The sequence below is a fragment of the Cryptomeria japonica genome, chromosome 11 (genome assembly GCF_030272615.1).
Source record: "Cryptomeria japonica chromosome 11, Sugi_1.0, whole genome shotgun sequence".
NCBI classification, from domain to species: Eukaryota; Viridiplantae; Streptophyta; class Pinopsida; order Cupressales; family Cupressaceae; genus Cryptomeria; species Cryptomeria japonica.
Window position 1 is genome coordinate 237,008,481 of NC_081415.1, and position 17,512 is coordinate 237,025,992.

Sequence of the window (17,512 nt, forward strand, 5' to 3'; positions counted from 1 at the left end):
TTAATTTTATATTATTTTTATTACAAGATTAGTAAGTTAATAATATATATATATTTTTCATTATTTTAAATATATAATATAATAAATTAATGTTTAATAATAGATTAGAAATACTGTTATTAATTATGGGAGATTTTAGTGTCAAAATATAAAATAATAATTTCACTAAAAACTTTTTGACTTTTGTAAAAAAATTAATGAAAATATAAAAATATAAAAATAAGAATTACTAAACATAATAGTATAATCTTATTTTAATAATTTAATATTAATTACAATATCATAATATAATAATATTTTAAGTAAAATAATTCAACATACTTTACCTATATTCCTCTAAAAATAGGTATGCTAGCATTGAAAAATAAAATACATATATTTATTTTTATACATAATATAATACTAAACCCAAAAACACCACCATCACATCCTTGGCCCAAGGAAGATATACTCTAGGAAACCAGTGAGTCATCACATGGTCAGCCAGCTTGATCTCGTAGCTAATGCCAATAAAAACTCAAAGATTGAACATGACTTTAATGGCATGTCCTCCACCAGCACTTGCCTTGAAGCCTTCAATCACTTCATCATGAGATAATCCAAAGCGATGAGTGATGAGCTTTTGTATATCAATTTTTTTAGATTGCAACAGCTCAATGCATGTACCATATGTATTCCTGTGCCTGAATATACCAAGCACATCCACTTCTCTGTGCGATCAGAATAAACACTGTTAATTTACATTCATAAGAAAGTAGAATTGATTGAGCACTAATTGAAATGAAAATAGCAAGTATTTTTGTGGAATTCTCTTATCTCTTAACAATTATTATTACTTTCTGCAAAATTGTAGGCACATGTTTGCATAGAATTATCTTCGCTATTCACGTATATATGTAGGGTAGTTTATAGGATTTATGCACTTTTTTCATTTAAGATACAGTTGAAGATAGCATAAAAGTCCAAGTAATAGAGTAGTTTCTTACAGTTGTTTTTAATTAAGAATAATTTAGAATCTTCTTTTGTAATAGTAGAGTTGATACAGTTGAGAGATTAGTTAAACTTTAGATAAATAGAAGGGATTGAAATTATACCGTTTAATGGAAAACATATCACATTGCTGAACATATTTCTTTCTTATTTCTTTGGATACTAATCTATGGTCTGTTTATATATCGTTAGAAAGTCAACAACACAAATATAATCACATGTAAGGCATAAATTACCAGGATAGATATATCATTATGGAATGAGATCAATCTTAATAGTGACCATAGTAGGTCACTAGAGCACACTTTCAAGAGTCAAAATATTTATTTATTGCGTTTTTCAAGAGCATTTTGCATGGATGGGAAGGTAAATTGCTTGAGCAGAGCATTGCCATTCTAGTAGCCTCTAAATTTTCCTATTCCACATTTAGCCATTTTATATATTTCGCTTTTTTTTATGGCGTGGGGCAATTCGACTCATTTGCTAGCAGATTGTCCTTGTAGAGAACAAAGCACGTTTCACTTAAAATCCTTTGGAAGTGTTTTATTTTTTTGAAAGCTGCCCCAAGCTATTTTGATTGGAAGTAGCTTGTTGGAATAATCAAATGTTTTTTATATTGAGGTTTCTTTTCTCAAGAAACCAAAATATGGTGGAATCTTCCATCCATTTCTTGCCATTTGAATTCAATCTGAATTTGGATTAAGGCAGCCTCAATTGAGGCGGTGATCATAATCAGTCCTAACAAGTGAATTGGAATTGCCTGAAGCACAGTGTAAGTTGAAGCTTACCAAGTGAAGCATGCGATTTATAGGTCCAATTAGATATCTTAAGCTCCAATCCTTCGTGTGATATAGTAATTGAAATTTTGACACGGAGAGGGAAACCAAGATGAGTTAGCAGGAGCAGTATTCGTTGGTATCAAGCTAGTAGCCTAGTGATTGAAATAGTGATATTTTCAACAAGGGGATACTGCTGATAATGGCAATGGATTTGTTGGTATTAACCCACTCCTAATCCCATGCTATGATAATTGAAAAGACAATTCAAATGAAAGAGCTTAGAAATAATCATGGAGGTGAAAAAGGGGGTTTTATTTGCAAATTCAAGGCAATAGTAACATGTTCCTCCTGTGGTAAGGAGGCCAAAAATATTCCTTTATCTTGACCATCTTGGAGGAGGTACATAAAGTTCTCATCCTTTATGATGACAAAGTAAAAGATGAGTGGATCTCCTTCCCTGATTCCTCTCCTTGGTTTAAAGCATTGCCATTTAGTGCCATCGGTAAAGATTAAGAAAGAGCAGGTGGTAACACAACCGCTAGTTCATCGGCTAGGGTTCCTAATGGCCAGTTCGGGTTCCTAGCCTCTTTATCTTTCCTCATATCTCCATTTTCTTGAATTGATCAATCTATCTCTTGAAAGTCTCTTGAATATCAATTTCTCTTTTGCAAGTTTTTACATTTTTTTTAGTTCTCATGTGATCTACTAGAGATATTACCAACATACTGAAGGTTTTCGAGCATTCTGCTATTCAGCTTGGGTTTACATGCCATTCTTGCATCCTTGAGGACATCTTGCTTGTGGTTCTTGTTGATTTTTCATCTCTCTTCTTGGTGTGACATGATTGTGTTCTAGCCTTGCTATTTATTTCTATTTACAAATAGCATTTGTGAATCCATTTGTGTGTCCTTGGTACTTATTGGGATTTTCATTTCCATTTGACAAACAAACATTCTAATTTATTGCTCCTTTTAGACCTAGGGGTGATATTCTTAGTATTTCAATTGTTACTCCAGTTCTAGACATAGATAGAACACTGACAAACAAACACATTAATTTATTGCTCGTTGATCTAGGGGTTATAATTAGAGCATTTCATTTGTTTCTCCAAATCTAGACATAGATAAGCTAGGTGCACACACTTATTTCATGCTCTACCAATGGAGGTCAAAAGACCAAATAGGGGCTTGAATATTCATGGCAAACTCCTAACTAGCCCCAACCTTCTCCTCGTAGCTACACGATTATTGAAGATCACAACCGCACAAAGGTTATTAAAATTACAATCATGGTGACTAATTTTTTAATGCTTAAATAAACATTAAATTAATCACATAAATCATTGAAATTCAAAATGTGGAAATGAACACAAGTACGGAACAATTTACACCTTGAAAGCTACTTTGCATTCCTTCAAAAGCTTATAAGGAAACCTCCACAACTGTCAACTACAACTGCACAGAATTATTACTGTACTGAATTATTGAACTTCTATCTTGCATTTATCTTTATACTATTCAGTTAAAAAATCTAATCTTCTAAAATAGAAATCTTATCGCGCACAGGAGATGACTTGGAAGATAAGCCTAAATCGTTAGTGATTATCTACACTCTCAAAATACAAATAACTTGATTAACTAAATAAAAGACTTGTCAATAAAGTGACATTACAAAATAGAAATAACTTGAACTACTTGCACGTTCATGTTAAACCTGTGTAGAAGTTCCAAACTGAGCCAAAAACTCAACACTCTCTCTTAGTGAGAAATGGATTCCATACCAATCTAAGTTTGTCTTTTCATTCTTCAAACTTTCCTTTTGCTAAGGGCTTGGTCAGAATATTAGCTAACTATTGATCCATTTCTTCTTGGAGGTTGTAAGACTTAATGATGTTACTCATCAATACTATGTACTTAGGAAACTCCTTTAGAGGCCTAATCTCCTTGCATTTGCCCCTAGCAACCTCAACACGATCCTTAGCATCCCTCAATGTTTGTTCAAGCCATCGAGATCTCCTCACACAAGAAGGGGTTGAAGTTTCTCCCTCCTCACTCAAAGGTTGCTGTCCTGAATTGGGAACAACTGGTATCTTTGGACAACCAACCTTCACAGCTTCCTGCTCCTCATCCTCTATTACTAGAATGAATTCTTCAAATTTTCTGGCTGCAAATTCTTCCTCAAACTTGACATCCCTGCTGACTACAACTATCTTTAGCTCTAGAATGTAGACTCTGTAGGCCTTTGAAGTATCATTGTAAGCTACAAATAAGATCTTCCTGCTTGAAGGTTCCAATTTTGTTCTTTTCTCTATAGGTATATGAAAACATACAAGACAATCAAAGATGCAAAAATGACTCACCTATGGCTTCACACGACTAAATACTTTGGTGTTTTATCCTTCAAAGTCTTATGAGGACACATGTCTTGGATGTAGATTGTTGTAAGACACGCTTCTTCCCAAAGAAACATTGAAAAGTCTGTAATGTCCCCTCCTAGCTTGTCATCAGTATGTAGTGAGATTAGCCTATCACTGGACCCTCGTAGGCTAATGGGTTTGGATAGAGGGTCTTTGAGGCAAACTCTTGGTTAGTGGTTGGCATCTATCTTCTCCAGAGTCCAGTTGGATCAGGTTTGGCCTTCATCTGGCTTAGTTTCACACACTCACTATTTATAGTAAGTCAGTGGATGTTTGAGAGGGACCCTTACTATTTTTAGTAAGGCAGACGGATGCGCAATGGATGCAGTGGTTGACTCCCTGGTTCAAACGGAATTGAGAAATAATGGGCATTCATGGAGTTATTTTATTCTAATTATTAATAAAGTAATACTTCATTAATAATTATACATTAAAGGCATATTATAATTTATAATGTTATAATTGCTCTTTAAGTGAAGGGGTCAAGTCATCATTAAAAGGGGGCATAATACTAATTGTTTGAACGCCTAGGCCAAGAAGATTAATATAAAATATTAAAGTGCAAGCTCATGTCATAATAAATGCAAATTAAATGCTTTTTAGAGGGATCGACTTCATGGAGGAAATATATAAGACAGCTAAAGGAAATCAATTTTATCTTTAGGAGCATTTTAACTTGTTTTTTCACAGAAGCATTGGGATTTGTGAGAGACCAAGGGTTTCTGCACATTTCCAGACATTGGAGAACGTTCATTCTTCATTGTTCAGCACACTAAGGTTGTGAAATATCAACTGAAGATTGCTAATTTGATTGACTTCATATTAGAGGTCAACATTGTGCTAAATATGTGAGAATTCATAAGGGTTTATGATCAGATTGGAGGAGTTTTATGATCGGATTGGATAGCAGAATAAGAGCAGCACTTTGCAAGGCGTTGGCAATCATTCACAGGCCGTACAACTGCTGATTGTACAGGCCGTACCAGATTTTAGTAAAGGCGTCATTCCTCCTGGCTGGGCGCTCTTGTGTATAGGGCGATTTTGACTGAGGGTGCTGGAAAAATTCTAATAAATATTTTGGAGGAGGCTCTTGCATTCTAGAAGACATTCACAACATTTTGGAGGCCCAAGAAAAGCTCATTTAGGAGAATTGAATCAATCTATGTCTGCTGCTACAGTATATCAGGTTTTTAAATTTGCATTGTAGTTGTTTTTTGAATCAACATTCAAGTTGGAGTCTAGAAATTGACTTGATCAGTATTTAAGCATTGTAATAACAATTATTTTAATGCATTCAAGCTGCCTTCTTAGTTTCCACCATCGTGAGTTTCCTATGCATTTATTACCCTTTCCAAAAACACAAAAAAATACAAAAAATTTCAGATACAAACAAAATTCAATGATACATCCCAAATAGATTTCAATTGAAGGTCTTGAGGTCTTCATAGTAGTATCAGAGTGGTTTCCTGTGATCCTTTGGGTTTAAATCAGATTGTTAATGCAACCAAGTGACAGGGAAAGAAGATATTATTAGAGGGAATTCCAAAAGACTTGGCAACCTCCGCAGGTACCTGAGGGAAAGACAGTATTTGGATTGATTGGTACTCATCAAGAGTCCTCTTCTAGGAATATTGGACAGGTTGTAGGTATGGGTGATAGAAGGGAAAATAGTCCACCATGGGATGAAGCTAGAGAAGTGAGAGAAACTTTGAGAGGTTTACAGGATGGATAGTAGTGTGTAGTTGATACATTACAATAGCTTACTGCAGCCATACAACAGTTGACTAATCCCAGAATACAAAATTATGACCAGGATGGCAATAGGAGTGTGGTTGGGACTCCCAGAGCACATAGAGCACCTACTTGCACCACTGATACTTGCACTACTCTTGATCAACCTCCACCTAATTATGCACCTATAATATCCCCTTTAATTTGTTCCCAATTTTTCCACAATTACATTCAACACAACACTTGTTTTGGTTAGGAAATGAAAACCAAATGCTGCTGAAAGTAACCCTCCACTTTCCGTTCACTGAGAGCCCAATCTAGGAGGGTGAGAGCATACAGTGTCGAGGGGATCGTTAGATGCCAATAACTGAAAATGATTACAATCTTCGGGCGACAAGCTAGCCCCTTCTGCTTATACAACGGGATATTGAAAACTATGCAATCACTTAGTGGTAAACCAACCAAGGACAAGCCAAAGAACTGAAGAATGCAATCACTCAACCGCTTGTGCAGTGGGAGGACTAGAAATAGAAATTAATATCAACTCCACCGCTTATTCAGCGGGAGGACAAAATTACAAACTCAATATAGGCGGCCAAGCCAACCTCTTCCACTTATGTAGTGGGAACCAACTAAGAAATCTGAAAGATAACTGTTAGTACTACTAACCAGCTTTACAAATTCATTACAAGATTTGTGAATATAAGAAATATTACTAATCTAAGATAGGCGGCTAAGCCAACCTCTTCCACTTATGCAGTGGGACAGCAGAAAGCCAAAATGTTGCTGTTAGTACTACTAACCAGCATTACAATAAATATGAAATTTGATAGCCAAGTGTTGATTATGAGCTGACAACTGCAACAACACCTCCAATCATCATCTAACCACTCAACCTACTCACACTCTCAAAGCACACCCAATGACCAATTTTCAAAAATATGATATTTATGACAGCAAGCTGGAAATACATAACCAGCAACACCAAAATACACCAAAATACTCCTAACTCTTTCAAAACCCACTCAAATCACCCAACAACACACCCAAACTGATAAATAGCATAGCTCGTAACTAAGAATCAACAGGAAAACAACAACAACATAACCTCAAACACTCAACATGCATCCCAAAGCATTCCCTAACCAAAACGTCTAAGCTGAAAAGTTCGATTTGCAATTAAAATTTGGAAACTCAATACTAGGAGCTATAAACTTACAAATCTCATCGTTGGGAGCATAGAAATTTTTAGAGCCAATACCCAGAATCAACAGAAGCCCGCACAGGATACTAGGAGTGAAAATCCGCTTCAGCCATGATGCCAACCAGTAACCAGGAAAACACACAACTCACACCAAAAACAGAAAACCAGTTGAATTATCCATTCCCAATAAGCTCTATCTATTCCTCTGAGTGAGAAATAGTCTCTTTGCAGCTAGGTGCTATATCTCAAGCACAAAATTGGCATAGGCTAGGAAGCTCACAACTTCGAAGCACAAATCTGGCACCATTCCGGTAGCACTTCGTTATACAAATTTTCATGGCTATCAAAATGAGAGCCCAAGTCACTTATTTATAACTTTTGCCTAGTCAAATTCAAATGCAAATGCCTCCAAATTCGCCCAAATCACATGTCATTTCATCCCACTCACATTTGGCGATTTATTTCATTTCATTTCCTTCAAGTATATGGCGCCCAAGATGAAAATCCACCACCTAGGCTTCAAGTTCGAACTTTTCCCTTGGTCCACATTTTGCAACATAGAAACATTATAACTTAAGCACATTTTCATTCGTATCGCCACTTTTGATAAATACAATGTTTAAAAAATAATATTCATGAAATTGCACTTTGGAGTCCAAAAAGAAGGTGAAATAATTCGCCCAAATAGACTTAGGATAAAATTAATATTTTCTCCCTTCCTAAGTCGTCCATCCATAAAATAATCAAATATTAATACCTAATGCCTAAGGTATTAATATATTAAAAATACCTTCTCCTCAAATACTGATTATTGACAAATTGAGCCGGAGACTGAAATGCTAGAAATCACCAAAATTGAATTGAGTTGGAGCTTTGAACTGAACTGCTAAAAATAGTCATTTGAGTGAATACAGGATCCTGTCAAAATAATACTGCAAGAAATAGTCACTGAGCTGAGCTGCAGAATCCCTGCCAGAAATAGCACTGCCAAAAATGGTACTTACTATAAATAGCATATTGCTAAAAATAGTAAGTGTTTCCAAAATGATTTTTACCACATTTTGAGCAGCTACCAAACTTACCAAAAATAGTAAGTCCCGAAAAGGTCCTCAGATTGGTTTGCATGTTATACCATCGCATAGTTCTCAGAAAACCCAAAAAACCCTAGAGAACTCACCTGCTTCTGCCTCCACTTACTAAAAATAGTAAGTCAGTCAAACTTCGTAACTTGCTATGCATGTATCCTTACTGCAAAGCTTTCTGAAAACCCAGAAGGAATCTAGAATCCAAACTGACAAATTCCAACATGCAAGCCTTCGAAATTGCAGAAACATCCTCCTAGAGGTAGGAAACCCTAATTTTGCTCTCGACAAGCCTATGGGCCTCTGGAATAGGCTAACGACCAACTGAATTGTTCACTATTGAGAAGGGGTCATTACAACACCTTACATCCCTTTTTCTTTTCATATTTGCTAGGAGCCCGAGAAAAAGACCCAAAAGGATCCATGGAGTCTTGGCTCCTTCCACCAAGTCTTCATTACTCCCAAAGGTTCCTAACCAATCTTGCTTTTGTAAACATTTTGACCTACCTAATGTGTGTTATATCTAGTTCCACCCTTTATTCCCTTCTCCCTTTCACCCATGTTGACCACCAAAACTTTGAATATTCTTTGCCCACCTCAAATGTAAACCTAAATGCTTCTCCAAAGCCTAACCGATCTCACAACCTCTCAACCCTTTTGCACCAGTTCCCTCTAGCATGGAGGACCTTCCTCCTCCCTAGTCTGTTGCTCCTATTGGTCACATTTCTATTGCCAATAGTGAGGAGCAATGTATGGTTCCATATTCTAACCTTGAGTCACTAGCCCCTTCTTTAGAAGAGTGCTTGTTTGACTCAATATTGAACATATTGACATTGTCAACAATCTTCACATGATTTGCGATGCTTTCCTCTCTAACAAACGACATGGAGGATATTGTTCCTACTGCTATTCCCCTACATCGATTCCACCACTTAGTAGTCCTTTATGCCTACTTGGGCTAGAATGGGAACATGACAACTCAATGGACCTAGAACCCTTGAATAGCATTTTTGTTTTATCTATACACATTTAGTTAGCATTTTGTACTTACGCACATTTATTGTTGATTGTTTGTTAGTTCGCCTTGTTGGAAATAATCCACACCTACATTGATGATGGAGTGGCCATAGAGGGGCCAATAGATGAGTTGTGTACTGTCCCCTACTAGGAGGCTGCCAATTCCCAATGATTAACGTACATCACTATGCATTATTATGTCTTAAATCAGATTATTAAAATTAAGGAACAATTAGGATTCATAATACATTTGACAGTTACTATACTTAAACCCCAATCCTTACTTCTTTCCTAATCATCTCGGTGATCAGAAAGTGGAGGGTTACTTTCAGCAGTATTGTGATTATCTTTCCTAACCTTAACGGGTGCATTGTAGTGTTTGATGTGTTTAAAAACAAAAAAAATTAAGGGGGATATTACAATATATTTCTCCATCTACATTGGAGAGTCATGTCTCCCTCGTGGTATCTCCTCAAGTAATGTCTCTTTCAATGATGACCGTTGCCTCTTGTTGACTAAATTGTACATGTTATCTTAAATGAGATTAATCCTTGACACCCACACCCCTTCCCTAATAAATGGCTGTTGTGTTTGGGTGTAATCACACCTTATCATTAGTTAATAACATACAGTGTTTCCCTTAGACTAATCGCATGCCTCTTAACAATGTGGATAATGTTAACCACTTTGCTTAAGGGTTTATTAAGATCAGATTACTGCCTGGGAAAGCTCTTGGTTCGCAGCAAAGGAAAGTATATCAGTGTCCAATCTTATAGGAAAGTATGAAGTCTTATTAATTATGGCAACTTTGAGCAGCAGTAGTAATCATGATCTGCTTTAGTCAAGGTTAGGGTCAAGAAATTGTGAAGTCTCACTGTTGAGAGATAGTTTCTTATTAGGTTTCATTGGTAATGTGCATCGGATCAGGGGCATGACAAGTTGGTAGAGCACTCTAGTAGCAAATGGAAGGTCCTAGGTTCAAGTCCTAGTTGGTCTATATGAGTTGTATGTGGACCATTGAATACAACATCAGTCATCGGTTCTATGCAGTTTCTCTTGTTTGTAGATGATTACAGTAGGAAAATCTGGTCGTTTTTCCTAAAAGCAAAATCACAAGTGTTTAACAAATTTTAAAGTTCAAGTCATTAGTAGAAAAAGAGTTAGGATGTGCAATCATTAATCTTAGGTTTGAAAATGGGGGTGACTTTTGTTCAAATGAATTCATTGAATTTTGTGCTAAACATAGTGTCAAACACCAATTTACAACAGCCTATACCCCTCAACAAAATGGTGTAGTTGAGAGGAGGAACCGTACAATTAAGGAGATGATCTGGTGCATGTTGGAGAAACAAAATGTTCTCAATAATTTTTGGGCAAAGGCGGTTTACACTGTAGTGTACCTTCTCAACAAGTCTTCGACATAGATAGTGAAGGAGAAGACCCCAGAGGAAGCATGGTCTAGGAGGAAACCCAAAGTGAGTCATGCTAAGGTTTTTGGTTATGTTGCATGCATCTAGATTCCAAATGCCAAGAAAACCAAACTTGAGTCCAATAGTAATAAATAAATGCTCATTGGGTACAGTGACAATCATAAAGCCTTAAGGTTGATTAATGTGGACACTAACTATTTGACATTCAGAAGGGATGTGGTGATTGATGAAGAAGTTGGGCCTTTTCAGCTCTCTTCTAACATCAAGAATTGTGAAGATTAGCCTTTGAAAGCTAAATACTTAGGTGTCCATCTTCCATTAGCTACACTTGAAAGGGGGGACATTGATGATTTTGAACATGTGGCATCTCCCAGATAGGTACCAATACTTGTGCCAAAAGAGTTTCTTTAGGAGGACCTATATCAACATCTAGATGATGTAATACCAGTCAAACCAAGTCATGATGACCACACTGATTTGGATCGAGGGGATTCTACAAAGAGACTAACAATTTGAACAATGTAGCACAACAGTGAATCTTAGAATGAATCCACCAAGGGTTGAGATGAGTTTTCTTCCAACCAACCAAAATACCCAAAGGTTTTCATCCTAGGTCATGCATAAATGAGAGTCTAAAGCTCTCAGAGCTCTTCAAGAGAAATAATAAACCAAGCATATTGCAAATGAGCCCTAAACTACCTTTTTATAGCTTTGAGGAAGCTTCAAGAAGACTTTTCAATTTTCCTTCACTTTTAATATTTAACTTAAGAAAATGTGAAATAATAAAGTAACCCTCTTTTAATTCTTCATTGACATAAAATACGTCACTTTAATGACCTTATTAAATAATTAAAATAAGTCGTCATTAAATTTATTTATTTTTTGACAACTTAAACTTTAATCATTTTGTCATAACCCCTCTTTGGACATTGGATTAAATAAATACGATAATTAAAACATTTATTAATTAACATTTAATAATATTGGAAAATCGTCTCATTTATGAGACTTCACGATTTTCCTCTAATATATAATTATTAATGTTTATTATTATTTGTTATGATTATTATTTATTATTATTGTTATATATTATTATTATTATTTATTAATAACAAATAAGATTTAATATAAAATTTATATTGCTTAATATTAAATTCATATTTATCAAATAATGATAATATAAGTAATAGAAATAAATAATAATAAAATAAATATCCGGTGAGTGCATACGAGCAAAGATAACTATGATACATGGATGATATGCCAAATTGATGTCAAATAGCCTAAGTATTGATGATACTCAGAACAGTGATTAGTAAAATGATCATTATGCGGTATACATCTAGATTCATTATCGATCATCAGCTAGACAAGGAGATAGAAGGGATTTGGGAAATATCTAGCCTAGGTCGATGTTAATACAATACAGATAAATACGTAAAGATTATTCAAAGTATCGTGGAAAATCATCCTTTCCGTTGAAGGGCACATAGACCTCCGCTATGGCGATAAGGGACTAATATGCAGCGCCGCTGAGGATACAACTCTTTATGATTATAAGCAAACACACATCTATCGATTATTATATCGATTATAAATGGATTTTGCAATCAAACCCAACACTAAGGGATAATTATGAAAGAATGATGTAAACAAATTATCTTTTTATCGATATAATCGATTAACCAAAGAAAGGATGCAATTAAGTTAAATCTTTGTTAGGAAGAGGAATGGTTGGAAGAGATATGTCTTTTCTGTATCCAAAGGTTGCAAACCTTTCACCAAGCAAGATATAACTAGGCAAATCGTAGACATCAGAAAAGGATATGGGGAATAAGTATCACCTCTTTCCTTCTTATCCACCGGGAAATAGTCGGATTATAACCCACTCCTAATCAGCTTTACTGATGTAGGACAACATATATCAATGACGGCATCCAAGGAATCACTCAGTTTAGGTTGTAAAGTAGATACACCACCCATTAAAGTGCAAGTGTTCATTGATAACTAGTCACAACACTAGTAACTTCTAAGAGAATACTCTTCCGGTGCATAATATCATTTATCATAGCATTGCCGCAGGTTTCCATTATAAATCAGAGATAGCATTATCAATCCATCCCTGCTGGTGATAGGGTTCATATTTTCGGTTTATAAATCCGTTGCATCTTAGACACCACAAAGGCCATAAAAATATTGTATGCTTCATAATCATATACCCGCCCATACAATCTTCAGATAATTCTCATTGTGCAACTATTTTCCATTGAAGATCACATCTATAATCATTCATTTACCATTACTCACTCAATTCTTATTCATTTGACATAACAAGGAAGAGAGATTCGAGTGATATTCCCTGCATACCCTCTTAGCCAATAAAAGGGACATTACAAATGGTATCAGAGCTATGATCTTGCCATCTTGTAGGGTAAGATTAAATCAACGAATTATTCTAGTCAATAAACAGAGGCAAATACCATGACCGATAAGCAACGAGGGTTCCATCTCGTAAGATGAATTTAAAATATATTATTATCAGCCAAATAGATATTGAATGGGTATGACTTCAGAGTAATTCAAATTAGAATAGTGGATAACTAGGCATATCCATGTGGCATTTAAAATACTTAATATATATATATATATATATATATATATATATATATATATATAATAATAATAATGACAAAAAAAACAAAAAAAAAACAACAAATAACAAATAAGTTGGCATTTAAATTGAGAATAAACTAATCATAAATTCCATATGGACCATTAGTGAGGAAATGGGGTAGAGCAATGAGGTCAGCAGATGTTAGGCCTCTGTTAGGTACATCACCCGCTATGGCGACTGTAGGTCTGCCATTAGTGAGGCCAAGGGGAGTAAACCACTCTTGGGCCTGATAAGCGCTATGGGCATCTCATTGCGTCTAAATCCTTTTGATCTCACTGAGGAAGTGAATACGGAGAAGGCTAATGCATACACAAACATTTATTGAAATTACAAGTCAGTATTGAATTGTACCATTAATGTGATTTTAAGATCACAAGGATTAGTCCCATAAAGAAACCATGGATCAATTATTGAGTAGTGATGAATGGATAAATTGCATACCAAACCCAGTAAGATACAAGGGAATAGGGTCATGGGATAGCAGGAACTAGGCCTCTGTCAGGTAGGCAACCCACTGTGGATGACCGAAAATCTGCCACAAGTTGGGCCAAGGGGGAGTGTACCGCTCTTGGGCCTGATAAGCGCTACGGGCATCCTATTGCACCTACTTCTCCTTGAATGAGTATGGAATTATCTCATTGATAACAGTATAATCTTAAAGAAATTGACTAATAATAGATGTATACTTCACATTCACCACTAGTGTGGGAGAGAGATAGAGCAATGAGGTCAGCAGAAACTAGGCCTCTGTCAGGTAGGCAACCCGCTGTGGATGACTGAAAGTCTGCCATTAGTTGGGCCAAGGGGGAGTGTACCGCTCTTGGGCCTGATAAGCGCTACGGGCATCTCGTTGTGTCTAAATCTTTTCTCTTTCATTAATGGCGAATAGGGAGTTAAGCATAGTCCATTTAATTAATACTTGAGGGAAGTATCCAAACATTGTGCTATCTATCCTCTTTGTCGATATGGCTAATTAGACTCATTATATTTACTCCATTTGAAATTCTTAAATACTCTACCTGAGATCACAAACTAGATTGAGTGTTTATGTTTTTGCATCAAGCTGGTGTTGATTTGTGTTTCTACTCATAACAAGAAGGAAATTTCACAATGTGTGTATTCACATGTATACTCCATGTTTGCATATATGTATGCTTCGTGTTTTCCATGTGTATGCTTTGTGCCTTCCATGTGTATGCTTCGTGTTTCCCATGTATATGCTTTGTGTTGTTTAACTCATGTTGGTAGATGACTTAGTTGAGGAAATTCAAATAAACATTTGCTTGAGGACAAGCAAATTCGGGAAGGGCAGACTATCATTAACCCCTCTTTGGACATTGGATTAAATAAATACGATAATTAAAACATTTATTAATTAACATTTAATAATATTGGAAAATCGTCTCATTTATGAGACTTCACGATTTTCCTCTAATATATAATTATTAATGTTTATTATTATTTGTTATGATTATTATTTATTAATAACAAATAAGATTTAATATAAAATTTATATTTCTTAATATTAAATTCATATTTATCAAATAATAATAATATAAGTAATATAAATAAATAATAATAAAATAAATATCCGGTGAGTGCATACGAGTAAAGATAACTATGATACATGGACGATATGCCAAATTGATGTCAAATAGCCTAAGTATTGATGATACTCAGAACAGTGATTAGTAAAATGATCATTATGCGCTATACATCTAGATTCATTATCGATCATCAGCTAGACAAGGAGATAGAAGGGATTTGGGAAATATCTAGCCCAGGTCGATGTTAATACAATACAGATAAATACGTAAAGATTATTCAAAGTATCGTGGAAAATCATCCTTTTCGTTGAAGGGCTCATAGACCTCCGCTATGGCAATAAGGGACTAATATGCAGCGCCGCTGAGGATACAACTCTTTATGATTATAAGCAAACACACATCTATCAATTATTATATCGATTATAAATGGATTTTGCAATCAAACCCAACACTAAGGGATAATTATGAAAGAATGATGTAAACAAATTATCTTTTTATCGATATAATCGATTAACCAAAGAAAGGATGCAATTAAGTTAGATCTTTGTTAGGAAGATGAATGGTTGGAAGAGATGTCTTTTCTGTATCCAAAGGTTGCAAACCTTTCACCAAGCAAGATATAACTAGGCAAATCGTAGACATCAGAAAAGGATATGGGGAATAAGTATCACCTCTTTACTTCTTATCCACCGAGAAATAGTCGGATTATAACCCACTCCTAATCAGCTTTACTGATGCAGGACGACATATATCAGTGACGGCATCCAAGGAATCACTCAGTTCAGATTGTAAAGTAGATACACCACCCATTAAAGTGCAAGTGTTCATTGATAACTAGTCACAACACTAGTAACTTCTAAGAGAATACTCTTTTGGTGCATAATATCATTTATCATAGCATTGTCGCAGGTTTCCATTATTAATCAGAGATAGCATTATCGATCCATCCCTGCTGGTGATAGGGTTCATAATTTCGGTTTATAAATCCGTTGCATCTTAGACACCACAAAGGCCATAAAAATATTGTATGCTTCATAATCATATACCCGCCCATACAATCTTCAGATAATTCTCATTGTGCAACTATTTTCCATTGAAGATCACATCTATAATCATTCATTTACCATTACTCACTCAATTCTTATTCATTTGACATATCAAGGAAGAGAGATTCGAGTGATATTCCCTGCATACCCTCTTAGCCAATAAAAGGGACATTACACATTTAATTATGTTCTAAGGTCAAAATAAAGGAGACATTACACATACATCCAAATTAACCTACATGAATCAAAATAGGCTAGGGGTCTTTGTCAATACTCACCTTGAGGAAGGGGACATTACAAGATAATAAATCCTAGCCTGTTAGTTGAAAATCAAATTTTGTGTATGCATTAGAAAACTTAGGTTATAAATTAATCAATTTGGGTTAGACTATAATGGTTGAACTATCACATTACCAAATAACCTTAAAAATGCAAAGTACAAGAAACAAAAAAATCCCCCAAAAAATATTTTTAAAAATCTTTATAAATATGTCCACAACTAACATTTGGATGACATAAGATGTTTTATGGATCATTCACCCTCCTTGAGAAGCAATGGACCCCATGGCTCTTACTTTCTACACTAGATGGGGGAAGTTTTGGTGAATCCCATTTCCTAGTGAGCCACTTTTATTGAATCTTGCTGAGAAATCAACACATGTATTGGGAGATTAGTTGCTGATGAGAACCTTCGAGACCTCATACTTGATGAGCTGCGAAGTTATAAAAAGGCCGAAGGGCCATTGTTTTCTCCAGCTGATTGCATTTGTAGGAGAGACATTTTGCTACTAGGCAAACAAACACGTGTTTAATTTTATTTAACTGTTTATTTCAGTTTAAGTTTATTATAATTTTTAACAAGTTATAAATGACAATTTTTTATCCTTGCAGATTTGTGGTCAGGAGATTATGGCCCCACAATGCCTAATCTTCAAAAGCTTTCAATCTACACTTTATCTCAGCCTTGTAGTGCTTCTGGTTGTGATCACAACTGGAATGTTTTTGAGGCCATTCACACAAAGAAGCGCAATAGTATGACTCAAAAGAGCTTGAATGACCTTGTCTATGTCCGTTACAACCTTCGGTTGCATGAAAAGAAGGTACAAGGACAAAGTTCACATGAAACAGTTGACCTTGATGACATTGATCCATATTTAGATTGGATTGTTGAGCTTGATGATGTTGATGTGGATCCATTGTTGACTGATGGTGACTTAGCTGATTTGGAGAGGGAAGCAGCTGAATGAGAGGTGGAAGTGGGAGCATATGAGGAAGCAAAAGGTGAGGTTGGTCAGCCAGCAGAGGTAGTTTCCTCACATGTAATGGTCTGTCCCTATTGCTACCAATTCTTTCCCAATTTCTCTTTTAGAATTATGTCAAACAGTTGGTGTGCATAGTGTATAGTTTGTTTCTTTATAGGCAGACATTCAATGACAACAAAGAAAATCAACAATAATCTAACATTAACCTTCACTGCTACTCTTCAATGAATTCAGAGATAACAACCATTCAGCTCTCAGATATAACAGTGATTTTGTTCTTGATTCTCAGAAAATTTACACTTTCCAACTTAGTGCTGGATCATTGCGAAATACT

The 17,512-nt window shown here is 35.4% G+C and overlaps 1 protein-coding gene across 1 annotated transcript in view; it reads right to left on the reverse strand.

Moving 5' to 3' along the window:
- Window positions 1-230: 230 nt before the first annotated feature.
- The window catches only part of LOC131064005 (L-idonate 5-dehydrogenase), a 310,247-nt gene continuing 292,965 nt past the window's right edge, over window positions 231-17,512 (reverse strand). The window contains exon 6 of the mRNA XM_057998016.2: window positions 231-710. Within this exon, the coding sequence (XP_057853999.2) occupies window positions 518-710 (193 nt within the window). The 3' untranslated portion in view covers window positions 231-517. The remainder of the gene's footprint in view (window positions 711-17,512) is intronic.